Source organism: Diuraphis noxia, unplaced genomic scaffold (genome assembly GCF_037042655.1).
Source record: "Diuraphis noxia isolate RWA-SAM2 unplaced genomic scaffold, SU_Dnox_SAM2 contig0004, whole genome shotgun sequence".
Classification (NCBI taxonomy): Eukaryota; Metazoa; Arthropoda; class Insecta; order Hemiptera; family Aphididae; genus Diuraphis; species Diuraphis noxia.
Window position 1 is genome coordinate 4,842,454 of NW_028301714.1, and position 15,493 is coordinate 4,857,946.

Sequence of the window (15,493 nt, forward strand, 5' to 3'; positions counted from 1 at the left end):
AGAGATGGCAAGGTATATTTTATCGCTATTATTAAAAATATTGTTGTAAAAAGTTTATTCATCGGTTGGGTTAAATTATTTCTGAGTATTAAAATTTTGAAGTGAATTATGAACATTTTTAAATATTAATTATTAATTTTTTAGGTATAATTTACTCATAACACATTTTTTGTTTTTTTTTTTTTCATAGAATGTTTTATTCAATCTGTTGAATAAAGAACAATAACAACCGAGGTGATTGATATAAATAAAAGAAACAAAACAAATAGAGATAACAGAGTGTAGAAGCTAGAAGCCTCCCAGTGGAAGTACTTATAATTCACTTGAAAATTATAATATCGTTTAAGACCAACAAAAGAAAGCAGATAATGTTCTTACCTAAAACTTTGATAATAGGTCAATTCATTCTAGAATCAAAACTAACGGCACACTATATTAACTAGTGAACGAATATTTGCCATGTCTTATGTCCAGTCTGAGTAGGACTCGCTCAATTTTGGTTCCAGAGTAAAAATACCTATTACAAAATTGAATTGCGATAAATGACCATATTTCTGAAGGTAAGAGGGTGCGTTTAAAAAAAAATATATATATAGGTATTTAGATTTTGAAAAGTCGAAGGTCATTCAAAAATGTTGACATTTTCACAATTTCTGAACGATATGTTGGAATCATGGAAAAAACGCACAGTCTGTCCAAAGAAATATCGCAATTCAATTTTGTAATGGGTGTAGGTATTTTTACTCTAGAACCAAAATTAAGCGAGTCCTGCTCAGACGGCGTAAATACATTTAGTCTATGTCGTAAGAGTGTAAGACGGAGACAACACTTGCGGTTATATAGCGTCTTCTTAAGATTCTTGACGAATTATTTTAGAAAAAACATTATAACCTGTGATAAAAATTCGTTTTTATGCTGCATCCATGTCCAGAATGTATTGAATGTTGATAAGAGTTATCAGTTGGTGGGAAACATCGTTGTATGTTACCAATGGCGCAACTAAGATCTATTTTCGGAGTAAGTTATACATATAAAAAATAAAGGTATTCACTTTTAAAAAGATTTCGGAAAGGGGGGCTAACTGTTGGTTACTAAGGTCCATTCAGATTACAAAAACACGGTTCCAGCCTGCATGTAAGTATTAAAATTTAAATAGAATCATAGGCGTTTGCGGGGTATGCAACTGCATACTCTGAAGCTCTTAGGGGGGGCGAAAATCGATACTAGGAAAAAACCTTTTTTTGCGCAGTAAAAATAATTAGAACGTATATTAATATATTTATTGTGATAACAAATGATTCAAAATAAGAGAAATTATGTCAGATTAACGGCAGTGATAACGTTTGATTCACGAATTAAATCATAAGGTGATTGCTATATGTAAATTAACCACCGTCCGACGTATAAAATTGCCTATGACCGGGTGCTATTAGCAAATTGAAACATCCAATTATTATAGTTACCAAGTATTTGCGAAATATATACTTTTTGTTTTTTATCATGGTATTTGTTACGTTATTTTTTAAATTAAACTAAGACTTTTCAATATTTGTGTACTGTGTAGGTATATCAGAATTTTACATGCTTAAAATAACTTTCAGGGCACGCCAGTGGAAGTCTTTTGCATACCTCGAAAAAAAGGCTTGCGCACGCCTATGGATAGAATAATATAATAATGTACATGGACATTGGGCGCCCATTAGTAACTCCTCAGGAGAGAGGTTTATAAAAAAATTCTCAAATTTTTTATCTTAAGCTGTTAATATCATGATAATATTTATTAAATTTTAAGTTCATATAATTTTTTCAGGGGGGGGAATGCAAATACCCAGTCTTGCCCTCCCCCCAATGGGTGCCCATAATAATCTATCGCTTTTATTTTGTCAACTATGTAGACTTATACAAGTATGTTCATTTACAAATTGACAATGTTCTGGGGAAAAGGGGAAATTATTTCCTTCATACGTCATTGGAATATTTACGTTATGCGAATGTTTGCCAATTTAAAAATGGTTCAACTTTTTAACATTCTGCGTATATACCTAACATCTTATAACTTTACCTATCCTTACCTAACAACCTAACCTAACTATACTTAACGCTTACAAATTTAGTAAAAAATTCTGCTGGAATTAAGCAAAATATTAATCACTTCTTTATATACTATAGTTTAACATTAAAATTAACATTTTGACAGTATCAAACACTTTGGCCAAATCCAAGAAAATCGTATTTACTTTCATACTGTTATAATGAGCATTAGTTATGAAGTTACTGTCGCTACTCGCTACATTATTTGAGTCAAAAACTGACAAAGTTATTAGTATAAAGTATGTTTTATTGCTGAAATTAAAATCATTTTATATACTTTTTTTATTTTGAAGTTGTTTAAGTTTTGAATTGTTATAAAGGTTACCTATATCTAAATATATATATATTTTTAAATTTTATTAGATATAAACATGTCTATATGTAAATATGTACAATATTAGCAAAATAAGCTTATTTGATGAGAGCATACACAAAACAAAACAAAACAGAAAAAAAGAAAAAAAAGCGGGAAAGTGGGTATCGCTCTGCTGTACATTAGGTGGTAGGGTGGACCTCTGACTAGGGTAGATTAGATTTGAATGCAATGATAGGTATCATTGTATACGAAAAACGATTCTGAACGGATATGATTTGTCAGTCTAGATCTAGAATATATTATATTTAAATATTGTCATATATTCTATTTTGAAACAAATATTTTATTTTTCAATTAGGACGCATTTTGACTAAGGCATGGTTAATCAATTTTTCCAAAAACATTGCATGTAGTTAATAGTTATCATAATTCATAATACCTTATATTATCATAGATATACATATACCTGGTTTGAAAATTACCTTGTTGAATCATTACACGATTTCATAAAAAATTTAAAACTCAAATGCTCAAAACATTTTTCCTATAATGATGCTTCAAATTTCCTCTATAGCTATTTGAAGCAAAACTTATGGAAAACTTAGTGTTGAATTTTATAACCTTAGATATTAATATAAACAATATTATGAATTTTGAACTACAAAATAATTTGCGAACATTCACGGTTTTGACGAATTTTTGTCAATATTTGAAATTCAAATGCTAATAAAAATTTAATTTGAATTTCCGGTGGACAATTTTTTTGTGAAAATATTGACAAATTAGTAAGGAATCTTGTATTAAATTTTCTAATCATAGATTTAAAAAGAACATTTTTTATGAATTTCTAGCTTAAAACAATTTGCGAATATTTGTGATTTTTACGTATTTTGTCAAAATTCAAAATTTTAATGCTTATAAAAATTTTATAAAAAAAATTTGTGGATATGAATTTCTTTTAACTTTCAACTGCTATTGTAACAGTATGTTAAAAGCCTTGTATTAAATTTTCGAGATTTTCTACCCAAAAAATAAATTTTTATCGATATTAATTTAAAAAAAACTAATAATGATCGAAAATTTCATATGCCTATATGAATAGTTCAACTTAAGTCGAAATTTTTTTTTAATTTCATGGTGGATAGAATATACTTATATAAACATTCGGTGTAAATTTCATGTATCAATGGTCATTTGTTTAAAAGTTACATCAAAAATCAAAATCGATTTTGTCGAAAACTGAGTGTGCGTAAAATTTCCCGTTTTACCCTTAATTTTTAGATTGTTTATCCCAATTATTTAAAAAAATATTAAGAATTTTTTACTTTTGACCCACTAAGTACCAACTAAATTCACTTTCTGATCGAATAAGGTACTGAAGTCAAAAATCGAAGCACTTTTACTGCCCCAAAACGTGATGACAGACACAAAAAAAAATATTCGTGGTTTTAACGAATTTTTGTTAATATTTGAACTTAAAATGCTAATAAAAAAAAATTGTGCCTCTGTATTATTATAATTTTTAATCATTATAAGAATAAATTATGAGGAACTTTGTATTAAATTTTCAAGTATTTTGATTGGGCCAAAAAATTTTATCGACACTTCAAAAAAAATGTTCAGAAATATTGAAAATTTCAGTTGTCTATAAATATCTCAAAAAAAGTCAAAACTTTTGAAAATTAAATCATGTAAATAAAATGCCAATCTAAATAACTGGTAAAATTTTCATGTATCTACGACTTATACTTTTTGAAAAGTAACAAATATTTTAAATCGTTTGAGGTTAAATCGTTTTCGTTACGCTATTTCGTAAAAATTTGAAATTCAAACGCACTTAAAATTTTCCCTATAATGATGCTTCGAGTTTTCTCTATAGCTACTTGAAGGAAAACTTATGGAAAACTTAGTGTTGTATTTTTAATCCTTAGTTATAATTTTATAAACACAAACTATTTTATGATTTTTCAACTTTAAAAGGGTACCACACGATTGCGTACGATGTATCTTTTTGAGAACACGATTGCGTACGTTAAACCATTAACTTTAATATTTACCCAAAAAGTCTTCTTCGGACATGATTTATCGATGAGCAAAATTAAAACAATAAGAGAATAAGTTAATTTTAAATTATAATAAAGTAAATAATAAAATAAACTAGTGACACTGTTAGTCACTTTTAATTAGGTATCGCACGAAACACAATATTTGTTATGACAATTATTGTCACCGTGTAAACGCTTATCTTCATGTGACAGTAGTTGTCGCGTTACTATACGACAGCGCTGTCATGATTGTACTGTCACCGTGTAAACGCGCCTTAATCCTAAACCCTGTCTAAAATCAATTTGATCTTCCGAAAGAAGTTTGTATTAATAAAATTTGTTTTAATACGATGAAATTTAAAATTGTTAGTAGTTTTAGTCTAACCTACCCATAGGTCTAAAATATCTCTGTACCAAGTTTCGTCGCAATCGGTTCAGCCATTTAGTAATGCATAAAGGACAAACAGAAAGACAGACAGAAATCCATTTTTATGTTTATAGATTTTTCGGTAGAAATTCATAAAAGTTTTTCTTTTCATAGGCCATAGCTATTATAATATCAGAAATTTTCACTAGAAGAAGACTAGGTGAAGGTTAGGTTAGGTTAAAAAAAGTATTTTTTAGTATTAAAAAAAAAAGTACACCGAATGATTACGCTATTTATTTTCAGTTATAATATTAATTTTTTTTAAGTATTACATTTTATTATTTACACAAGTATGTTACTATGTTAGAACGAAACAACGTTTCCACTCAGAATTGTTTTTCGTGTGTAATTGTTTGTGACTGAATATTCAAATATAACACATTCATACAATGCATGTTCGACAACCACTGAACAGCAAAGTGGAATCCACTTGTCCACTTTTTTTTATATTTACCTACCTATGTAATTTTAAAAAAAAATGGATCATTTAAGATAAAAATACCTATTACAGTAAAATAACTAACGAAATTAGCAAAACATTTTTGTGCCTATACTTATTGGATAAAATATATATTATAGATTTAGTAGGTACCTATTCACGATTATTAATTAAGTAATTAAATTATGATATTATTGGTACCTAAGTATAACTAGTCACTAGATAATATATCATAGTTGCTATAAAACCATTTCATAGACAATTTATATTTTAAGTGTTAGACAATAATATACAATTTTGTCACCAACCTCGAAAATAATAACCTCACAATAACACCTGATAACTGATATACCAATAATATTAATTCTGTAATCATGTAACATGGAATCATAACTAAAGTATCCATTAATAATATTGTCTAATAATTCTCTCTCTCTAAAAAAAAAAAAAGTATCAATTATTGAATACAATTCATAAAATAAAATATAATATAATTCAGTAGTTGATTGCACAGTTATTATAGCCATTATAATATGTACTTATGTACTATGCTATTATTATATTGAATTACATATTATTTGTTCACATCATTTCCCATTAGGTATATTCAATAATTATTATAAAATTCATCATAGTATTATTGTTATTATAAACATTAATGTATTATATACTATTTATATTTAGCATGAATAAATAGTTATTAATTGTTCGTGTTATAAATTTTTTCTCGGAATTTTTTTGAATTTTAATGTGCATTAAAAAATATTTTTAGCAAGAAATGGGAGACGGGATCATGCTAGACAAGGCGGCCCAACTTACAAGTTAAATTTATTTATTTACCTAAATCTGTACGTTTTGTTGAGGAAGATAATAATTTAATTAGTACATTCAATTAATACATTATCACACTTCCACATCCCTGTATAGGTACCTACATAATTTAGAGTGTTTAATAAATTTCGCGTGAAAAATTGGCTTCTATTAAAATAGGATGTATAAGTGTTAAATTTTGCATTTGGTACTTATTTTTGTTAAAACGAACGTCAAAGAAAATAATCAACTAAATTATATTTAAAATGCAGAATGCGTTTTGTGAATCCATGCGAAATAGGATATTTAACTCATTTGCAGCAGATAGTTTTCATAAGTCATAAAAATTGGTATTATGTTTTCAGTTTTGTCAATATTTTTTGGGGCACTTGATTTTAAATTGTTAAAAAGAAATCTCCAACCTTCAATATTACGAGGTATATAAATTAAATAGAAAATATTAAAAAGGCAGGGAACTGGTAAATGGGTACCGTTCTGATATAAAGTTGTTGTAGAATGGATCACTATTATGATAGATTAAATTTTAATTCTATGGTTTATCATTGTATATGTAAAACGATTCTGAGCTATATCAAATATCTATGGTTCATGGTATGTTTATTTGATATTGGTTTTTAAGTAACTTATTTAGCTAAATATAAGTATTATAGAAGATTGGTCTAATTTTTATCGAAAATATTGTATTTATTTTATTAATTAATATTTAATTATGTATTAATATATTTTAATATCCATCTACCGCCTCTGCGAGTAGCTAGTATGATTGAAAGGGTTCAAAGAAAATTCCTCCGTCACACTGCTTATAAATCAAACATATTCTGTCCACCTCATGATTACTCGGCAATCCAATGCATTTTTTCCTTAGAAAGTCTCGCTGATCGCCGTCACTCGGCAAACATATCATTTCTATCTAATCTACTCTCCTCTAAAATTGACAGTCCAGAATCGCACTATCTCGCATTTCTTTTAATGTCCCCTCCCGTCGTACTCGTTCATCTGTTCCATTCCATAAACCATTATCTTCCTCAAACTACCATTTAAACTCACCGATTATTCGTCTTATGCGTATTACCAATACTGACCCTAACAAAAAATAAACTGTTGTGAATCGTTAAAAAGTTGAAAATCGAACATACACATGTTAGAATAATATATGTTGTTTATTATAAGTGTTTATTATTATTACCTCCATAAAAAGTATCGTTCATGGGCATACAAAAAAATAAAATTAAAATAACACATAATTGTAAAACTATAATACATCCATTGCCCAAAATTTACATTTTGAAAATCTTTGAAAACGGACTGATTGTTAAGTGAGGGATTTATGTTGTACAATTTCGTAGGTATTATGATAATTTATTGTTACCTATAATAATATATGAATTAGAATAAAACAGAGAAATCCGTTATGAACAAAATATAAATAAAATTAATTATAGGTATTTAAATATATTTTTTTTTATTAGGAAGAAACTATTATGGCTTAGGGGCACAATAGGCCTATGTGCTTGATTGTATATCAATTAATTTTAAGGGTGTCTTTATAAAATATAAATAACCCAAAACATTAGGATACTTTAAACAGTTTAAACGATCGGGTTTTACTCGTGCAAGTGGTAGGTACAACAGTATTCGATATAGAAAATGCGATTTGGCAATAAATTTACCTATATTAAATCTGTTGACTTTTTCGCGTTGATCACTACAAACGCTGCACCTATCATAATACGGTAAGTCTTTCACTCGAAGTCCTGCTGACAGCTGATAGGTATAATACTGTTTCAGTGGTGTGGTTATATAAATTGTATGGTACATAGCTGTTAAATGGTGTCTATATAGTCTATATAATTCAATTTTCCGAGTATCCGAGAAGACGGTGTTCCGTTTACTTAACCACCTCGCGCCTCCGCCGCTAAGACCGCGTTTTATAGTTGCGCTTTCCGCCGCACGGCGCCTGGCCGACACGCTTTGACGTCACGGACTCGCGCCGGCGGGGATGACGACGGGCATACGCGAAAGCGGTACCGGCGCGCGCGTCAGCCGGCCACCGCAGAGCACTGCCGGTGATCCGCGCCTCAGCGCATTCTTAATATTATTACTGTCTCGTCCCGGTCCCGCCGCTGCCGCCGCCGCAGACGCTATATCGGCCGCTCATGCCGTATCGCATGCCGGGCAACATTGTCATAACCATCATCATTAGGACAATATTATTACACTCGTGAACACGCGGGATCGACAATAACAATAATATTGCAATATTGGATGATTATAACAACCGCCGTCATGCGGACTGCGTCGGGTTGTCGCCGTAGCATCGGCGGTAGCAGCAGCGCCGCGTCGTCTGCGTCGCGTATTGCCGCGGCCACAGGACGTTCAATTGCCGTCCCCCGCAACAGGGCGGCGTAACTGCACTGCTGAACCACACCACCAACTACCGGTGACACGCGACGATGGACTGCAAACCGGACACTATCGGGTTCTATACTATCGACCGGCGCATCGGCAAAGGCAACTTCGCCGAGGTCCGGTTGGCCACGCACCGACTGGTCAGAAGCGAGGCAAGTGGAAAATATAAGCACATAGTCACACTATTATATTCGCTAGTTCCGTATTAGTGCGATGACGTTTAGATAATAAATAATAATAATATATCTCGATTACAACTTTCGATGGTAATCCATGCCACAAAATATATTATGAAGACGCAATATAAGTTAATTTTTTTTTTTTTTTGAGGGGTGGGGGGGGAGGTAAGGGTCTTTGTGTTTATAAAAGCATAATTTTATTCCATTGTACCCAAAAATATGGACCGAATAATGACATATTAGAATCCTATGCATTATTAAAAGTCTCTATAGTAGTCTTCAATCAGTTGTGTTTACCGTGATATACTTATTAAGTACTTACTATTTACGTCTATGAATACAAATTAAACACTCCAAGCTTAGAAACTAAAAGAAAAATATTTCTAGAACATTATACATTAGTGGACTTTGCACCGACATTACTAATAAAGTCGTCCGGTCTCGGATATAGGTAACACGTAAACGTCATTAACAATAACATGGGTAATGATAATTAAACGTAAATTTTTTTTGTCACATGTGTATAAAAAATATATGCTACTCTCTAACAAGTGTATGTGCTAATTGAATGTTAACAACATCTGGTGCTGAGAAAAATGTTGTTGAATGCATGTAATATGTATAATTATTTATGTATAAAGTGTGTAATTATATACTATAACATGCAATAATTATGAAAGGATGTGTAGTAACTTAAAGTAGCATAACCTAACCTAACCACGAGAGAAGTGTCATTTTTGGGATACCCCCTCCCCCCATTTAGAGTTTTTTCAGGAAGAATTAATTTTTTATGAGATGCATGTTTTTGGTCAATATATAATAATAACATCCAATAACCTCCAGAAAAAAAATGTCTCAGTACGCCACTTAGCATCCACTAGTCCGTTATACTTATTAATGTTTCAGTTCTCTAAATTTTAAATTAAAATTGAGTCTGTGTAATACGGTGAAACACACCGCCTAATGATGGTCAATATGTTACTTACGTTACATAAACTGCATATGCGAGAGGACGATGATAGTACTATTATTATTTTATTTGATATATTATTATTTTTTACTGTAATTAAACGCAGAACCGCTGTTAAGATTTAGCGTCCAGGACAAAATAAAAAATATTCGCCCTCTAAAAGTTTAAAATATTACGAAAAAATTTTCGGCGTTCCTTTAAACGACGCGCACGGGGTGTATGCCCCCTAGCCCCCTCCCATGGCACGGTTCTGATTAAACGTTTCACTTCCGTCATTATTATCACATAACACGCAGATTATAAGGTATATAGGTATGCCATGTGTATCTATAGTTTATTCTCTATAGAATATTATACTATAATGTTATAGAATAGGCATATAGAGTATATATTACACAATTGTAGGAAGAAATTTAAATAATAAATGCGTGGGTGGTTGCTAAAGGATGCTTTATAATAAAGCCAGAACTACATAATATTTATATAGGTATGTCTATTTATGGCTCAATCTTTAAACTTCTATTTTACATTTATACCTACACTTTTGTGTATAGGTTGGCATGTATATAATCTAATTAAATCTAAACATTTTACACTTAAATAATACTAATGAACTAATGATAATAATATATTACGAATAAAAGTAAAATATATTAAATAATATCAATAATAAAGTAAGAGGTGGTAATCATACGAATAAATAATATGTTTTATTTGACTTAACAAATCAATTTTTTTTTCCTAATCTTTAAAACAAAGAATTTGATATTAAAAAAAAATAAACAGTCTAGTATTTATGTAGGTCTATTATTATTTTCATACATTATAATATCTACAAAATAAGTCATTATAGATATAATAGGTTTATTTGATTTTAAGTGCTACACGCCTACAAATAGAAAAGTATAAATTGTGTTCTACATAAAATAAAGCCCAAAACAATGATTTTTTTTATTTAATTCACTATCAGTTTTCAAACAATACTAATAAAATTAAAATAGTACCCTTGTGGAACTTAAATATTTTTAACTAAAATGTAAATAATTTTTTTTAAATTTATCGCAATATTTTCTGTAGAAAGTTTACTATTATGATATAAATATATTACATACTTATAATGACATTTTTAAAACACTAAAAAATGTGTTTAGAAATAACAATATATTGTATTGTACGACCAATAATTATACTCGCCATCACATATAAGTTATCTATAATGTAATTTGTTTGTTAGTTGTTACTATAGTAGAAAAAAAAGGTGGGTAATAAAAACCTTCATATAATGGATATATACTGAATAATATATAAATTACACCACCTAATTAAATTCGTATTTCAAAAATTACTTTTAGTGAATCAATTTATAAAACTTGTTATTAAAACTTTAGGTGTTTTTAACGTTTTTATAGGTTACCTATATTAATATCTACTTTGGTTATTATATTATAAATTTTAAATAGGTATGTACCAATTTAATTATAAAACATACTTTATTCAATTTAACTCTTTAAAGTATATAATATCTATGCATTTTATAATAGAATATGACTTTTCTTGTAGAAGTTAATTATTACGGAGTGCATTATTATGGAACTTATTTTTCTTTTGAATTTACGTGGGTAGGTAGGTATAAGTATGTAGGTTCTATGAGTATCTTATAATGAATCGAAGTTGGAATAGGTACCTATAGTATTACACATATAAATAGTTTTTAATATTTTAATTATTTAAAACTTAAAATATCAATTATTAAATTGTTTTCTCCTCTTTTCATTACAAACTTAACAATATATTTTAAGATCACTTATTTTATTTTATTTGTATGGTTAATGTGAATTTTTAATTTACATAATTAATTTGTATTTTATATGACATAGGGCTTTTATTTTTGAAACCTACTAAATTTCATAAAATAATATTGATCGAATTTTAATAACGGTACTAGTGTACTACTATTCTATTCTCGCAAATATTTACTCATATAAAAAAAATAATAAATAATTTTTTTGTTAGAGTATCCGTAACACACTTTTACGGTCACATTACAAAATTGTCAATAGAATAAAATAATAACTATCGCCGTTCATACTTTTGTATAATACTACAATTGTATAAATTAAATGAGTTTAAGTGTATTAAAGAAGCTTTATTGAGGCTACCACTGTGCGTACTCGTAGAATCTAGCTGCTTTTAATTTAATTATTTACTTTTATAATTGTTAGATTTATTTTTTGTTCTAAAAATTATTAAATTATTATTTACAGGTAAATGTTCTTACCTATATGGCTTTATATTGTATATATAGAGACATTTAAAATATAATATACAGTCTATGATTCTTTATCGTGAACCAGGCAATGTTATATAATATATTTTTAAATGTTAAGAACTATTAATATTGATAAAAAAAAATCTTATTTTTTATTTTATCATCAACAATAAATAATTAAACATTATTTAAAAAAAAAGATCTAAATACCAATAGGTTATGTTTAAAAAAACCTTTTTATTTCCTAAGATATATTCTCTGGTTCATGCTAAAAAAGAAGCACTGTAGGTAGGTATATTGAGTTCAATATTTCAGCTTAATAAAACTGCTGTAAATATAATAATAAATTGTTCATCAACATATTTTAGACTTTAGCCATATATGTATATTTATATTGTTATTTCCATGTTTTAATGTGGAAGTAATTTTTTTGCTTACATTTTTAAAATAATATTTACTTAGTCTCACAAGTTTGTTTAAATAATTTAAGATAAGGGAAATAATTATCAAAGTATTATTTTATTTTAAACACGTGACGATTGTTATAGTATTTGGTATTTTTGTTAAAAATGCTTTTGATTCTAAGCGGAGTGAGGAATGTATTGATTTTACCATGATGTGTGTTTTTTTTGTGTCTGTTATCACGTTTTAGGGCAGTAAAAGTGCTTCGATTTTTGACTTCCTAACCTTATTCGATCAGAAAGTGAATTTAGTTGGTACTTAGTGGGTCAAAAGTAAAAAATTCTTAATACTTTTCTAAATAATCGAGAAAAACAAACTAAAAATTAAGGGAAAAACGGGAAATTTTACGCACACTCATTTTTCGACAAAATTTGATGTAACATTAAAATAAATTACCATAGATAGATGAAATTTTCACCGAATATTAATATAAGTATATTCTATCCACCATGAAATTTTCAAAAATTTTCGACTTAAGTTAAACTATTCATAGACATTTGAAATTTTCGATCATTATTAGTTTTTATTTAATTAATATCGATAAAAATTTATTTGTTGGGCAGAAAAGCTTTAAAATTTATTACAAGGCTCTTAACATATTGTTGCAATAGCAGTTGAAAAAGAAAAGAAATTCATGGTCACAATTTTTTTTTATAAGCACTCAAAGTTTGAATTTTGAAAAAATACGTAAAAATCACAAACATTCACAAAATATTTTAAGCTAGAAATTCATAAAAAATTTTCTTATTAAATCTAAGATTTTAAAATTGAATACAAGATTCCTTACAAGTTTGTCAATCTTTATCACAAATAAAAAGTCCACCGGAAATTCAAATTAAATTTTTATGAGCATTTGAAATTTTAATTTTTACAACATTGGATTTTCAATGGATTTCACATTTAGCGATTTTCTTATTTTGGTGTAACTCTAAAAGTCTAAAACAAATAACCGCAGATACTTGAAATTTTCACTGAATTTTTATATATGTATTTTCTATATTGGATAAGATTTTAAAAATATTTTGATTTGTTTTGAGCTGTTTACTGACATTTTAATTTTTCAACTCTTTTAGTTTTTCTTTTCTATAAATACCGATAAAAATGTATTTGTTGGGAAGAAAAGCTTGAAAATTTAATTCAAGGCACCTAACATATTGTTGCAATAGCATTTGAAAAATATTGAAAATACATAGGCACGATTTTTTTTTATAAGCATTTAAAGTTCAAATTTTGACTAAATACGTAAAAATTACGGCAATGTTCAAATTATCTTTGATAGAAATTCATAAAAGTTTTTCTTTTTCATTCTAAGACTGGAAAATTAAATACAAGACTCCTAACATATTTTTACAATAGCAGTTGCAAAATAAAAGAAATACATAGTCACAATTTTGTTTTACAAGCATTCAAAGTTTGAATTTTAGACAACATACGTAAAAATCACGAAAATTCATAAATTATTTTATGCTAGAAATTCATTAAACATTTTCCTTTTATATCTTAGAATTTAAAATTTTATAAAAGGCTCCTAACATATTTTTACAATAGCAGGTGAAAAATAAAAGAAATATATTAGCACAATTTTTTTTTTTACAAGCATTCAAAGTTTGAATTTTGACAACATGTGTAAAAATCACGAAAATCACGAAAATTTGCAAATTATTTTAAACTAGAAATTCATAAAAAATTTTTTTTTTAAATCTAAGATTTGAAAATTTTTAATAATCTATAATATATTCTAGACAGATAAACCGTCTTCGCTCAGAATCGTTTTTCGTATACAATGATATAAATATCATTGGATTCAAATTCCATCCATTACAGTAACCCACTTGTAACCTACTGTACAGCAGAGCGACATCTACGACTTACCCGCCTTTTTTTTATTGCACTTATATTTACTTAGAAATTAACAAAATTATCAAAAAAGTATTCAGTGAGCGGGAAGGAGATGTGGATTTATGTCGTCTTTAAACTACATTTATGTATACTTTCAGTAATATGTAAACATCCCGATGCAGGCGCGTAGCTAGAAACTTCTTGAGGGGGGGGGGTGTTATTCAAAATTAATTGAAAAAATTATAAACACAAAATTGATTGAAAGTTCATCATGATAATCAAATAATCAATAATTAAGAAGTTTTCAACGTTTTCTTACACGCTGCGTAAGTAATAATGTTACAGTTATAATATATACTTATATATTATAGTTATAATCGATAAAACGTCACAGAATGGTCTAAAATAGTAATTAATGCCGGATCCCGGCTTAAGTGCTTTACATTATTGTTATCGTAATATAAACTAATATACTTCATTTTGATAAATAAGTGTAAATCACGATTTAAGATAATGCATCTTTATCTTGATAAAAAAATATTAAATAGATATACCACGGCTGTGGGGTGGGGATGGGGGGGGGGTGTTTTCACACCTGTAACACCCCCCCCCCTGGCTACGCGCCTGTCCCGCTGCGTTATAAGTATTAAAAAATGCCGTTGATGTCACTAATCCTAATCAACAACAGTATGAAACAAAGATAGAGCACGGAATTTACAATTATCTTTTTTTATACTTTTGAACTAAATAATGGAACTTGATTTTTAGTTTTAAGACTTTCGACTTTGACAAATCAAAACATTTGAACATGGAAAAATATATTAAAGTTTTATTATTCATCACCTGTCTGAGTAAAAAAATAAATCCGGATTTCTAGTAAAAATTATATTTAATTTGTAATTATTTATGAACAACATAGCCCAACATACCATAGTATTATATATTTAAACATTGTTATATAATATTTGATCTATAGTCGGCGTACCTATTTATATGAATCTATGATTTGTTTTTGCGCAGGTCTATAATATTAAGTACAATTTTTTAGTATATGAAGTGTTTTAATAGTATATAATATACATTTAAACCTAAAGATATTTTTATGTATGATGTGAATAGTATATTATTAAAAATGTCTAGTTTAATACAAAACAAATATTAATTTTCAATACTCTGGCTTTTGAAGTTATTATAGTAAAGATTGGCAAATACATGC

At 28.2% G+C, this 15,493-nt stretch overlaps 1 protein-coding gene across 2 annotated transcripts in view; it reads left to right on the forward strand.

The window, feature by feature from the left end:
* Positions 1–8,180: 8,180 nt before the first annotated feature.
* Positions 8,181–15,493, forward strand: part of LOC107165233 (uncharacterized) — a 36,480-nt gene continuing 29,167 nt past the window's right edge. Inside the window, exon 1 of one of the 2 annotated variants that reach the window (XM_089227288.1) lies at positions 8,181–8,710. In XM_089227288.1, the coding sequence (XP_089083414.1) occupies positions 8,603–8,710 (108 nt within the window). In that variant the 5' untranslated portion in view covers positions 8,181–8,602. The remainder of the gene's footprint in view (positions 8,711–15,493) is intronic. The other variant, XM_015513387.2, reaches the window with a different exon arrangement.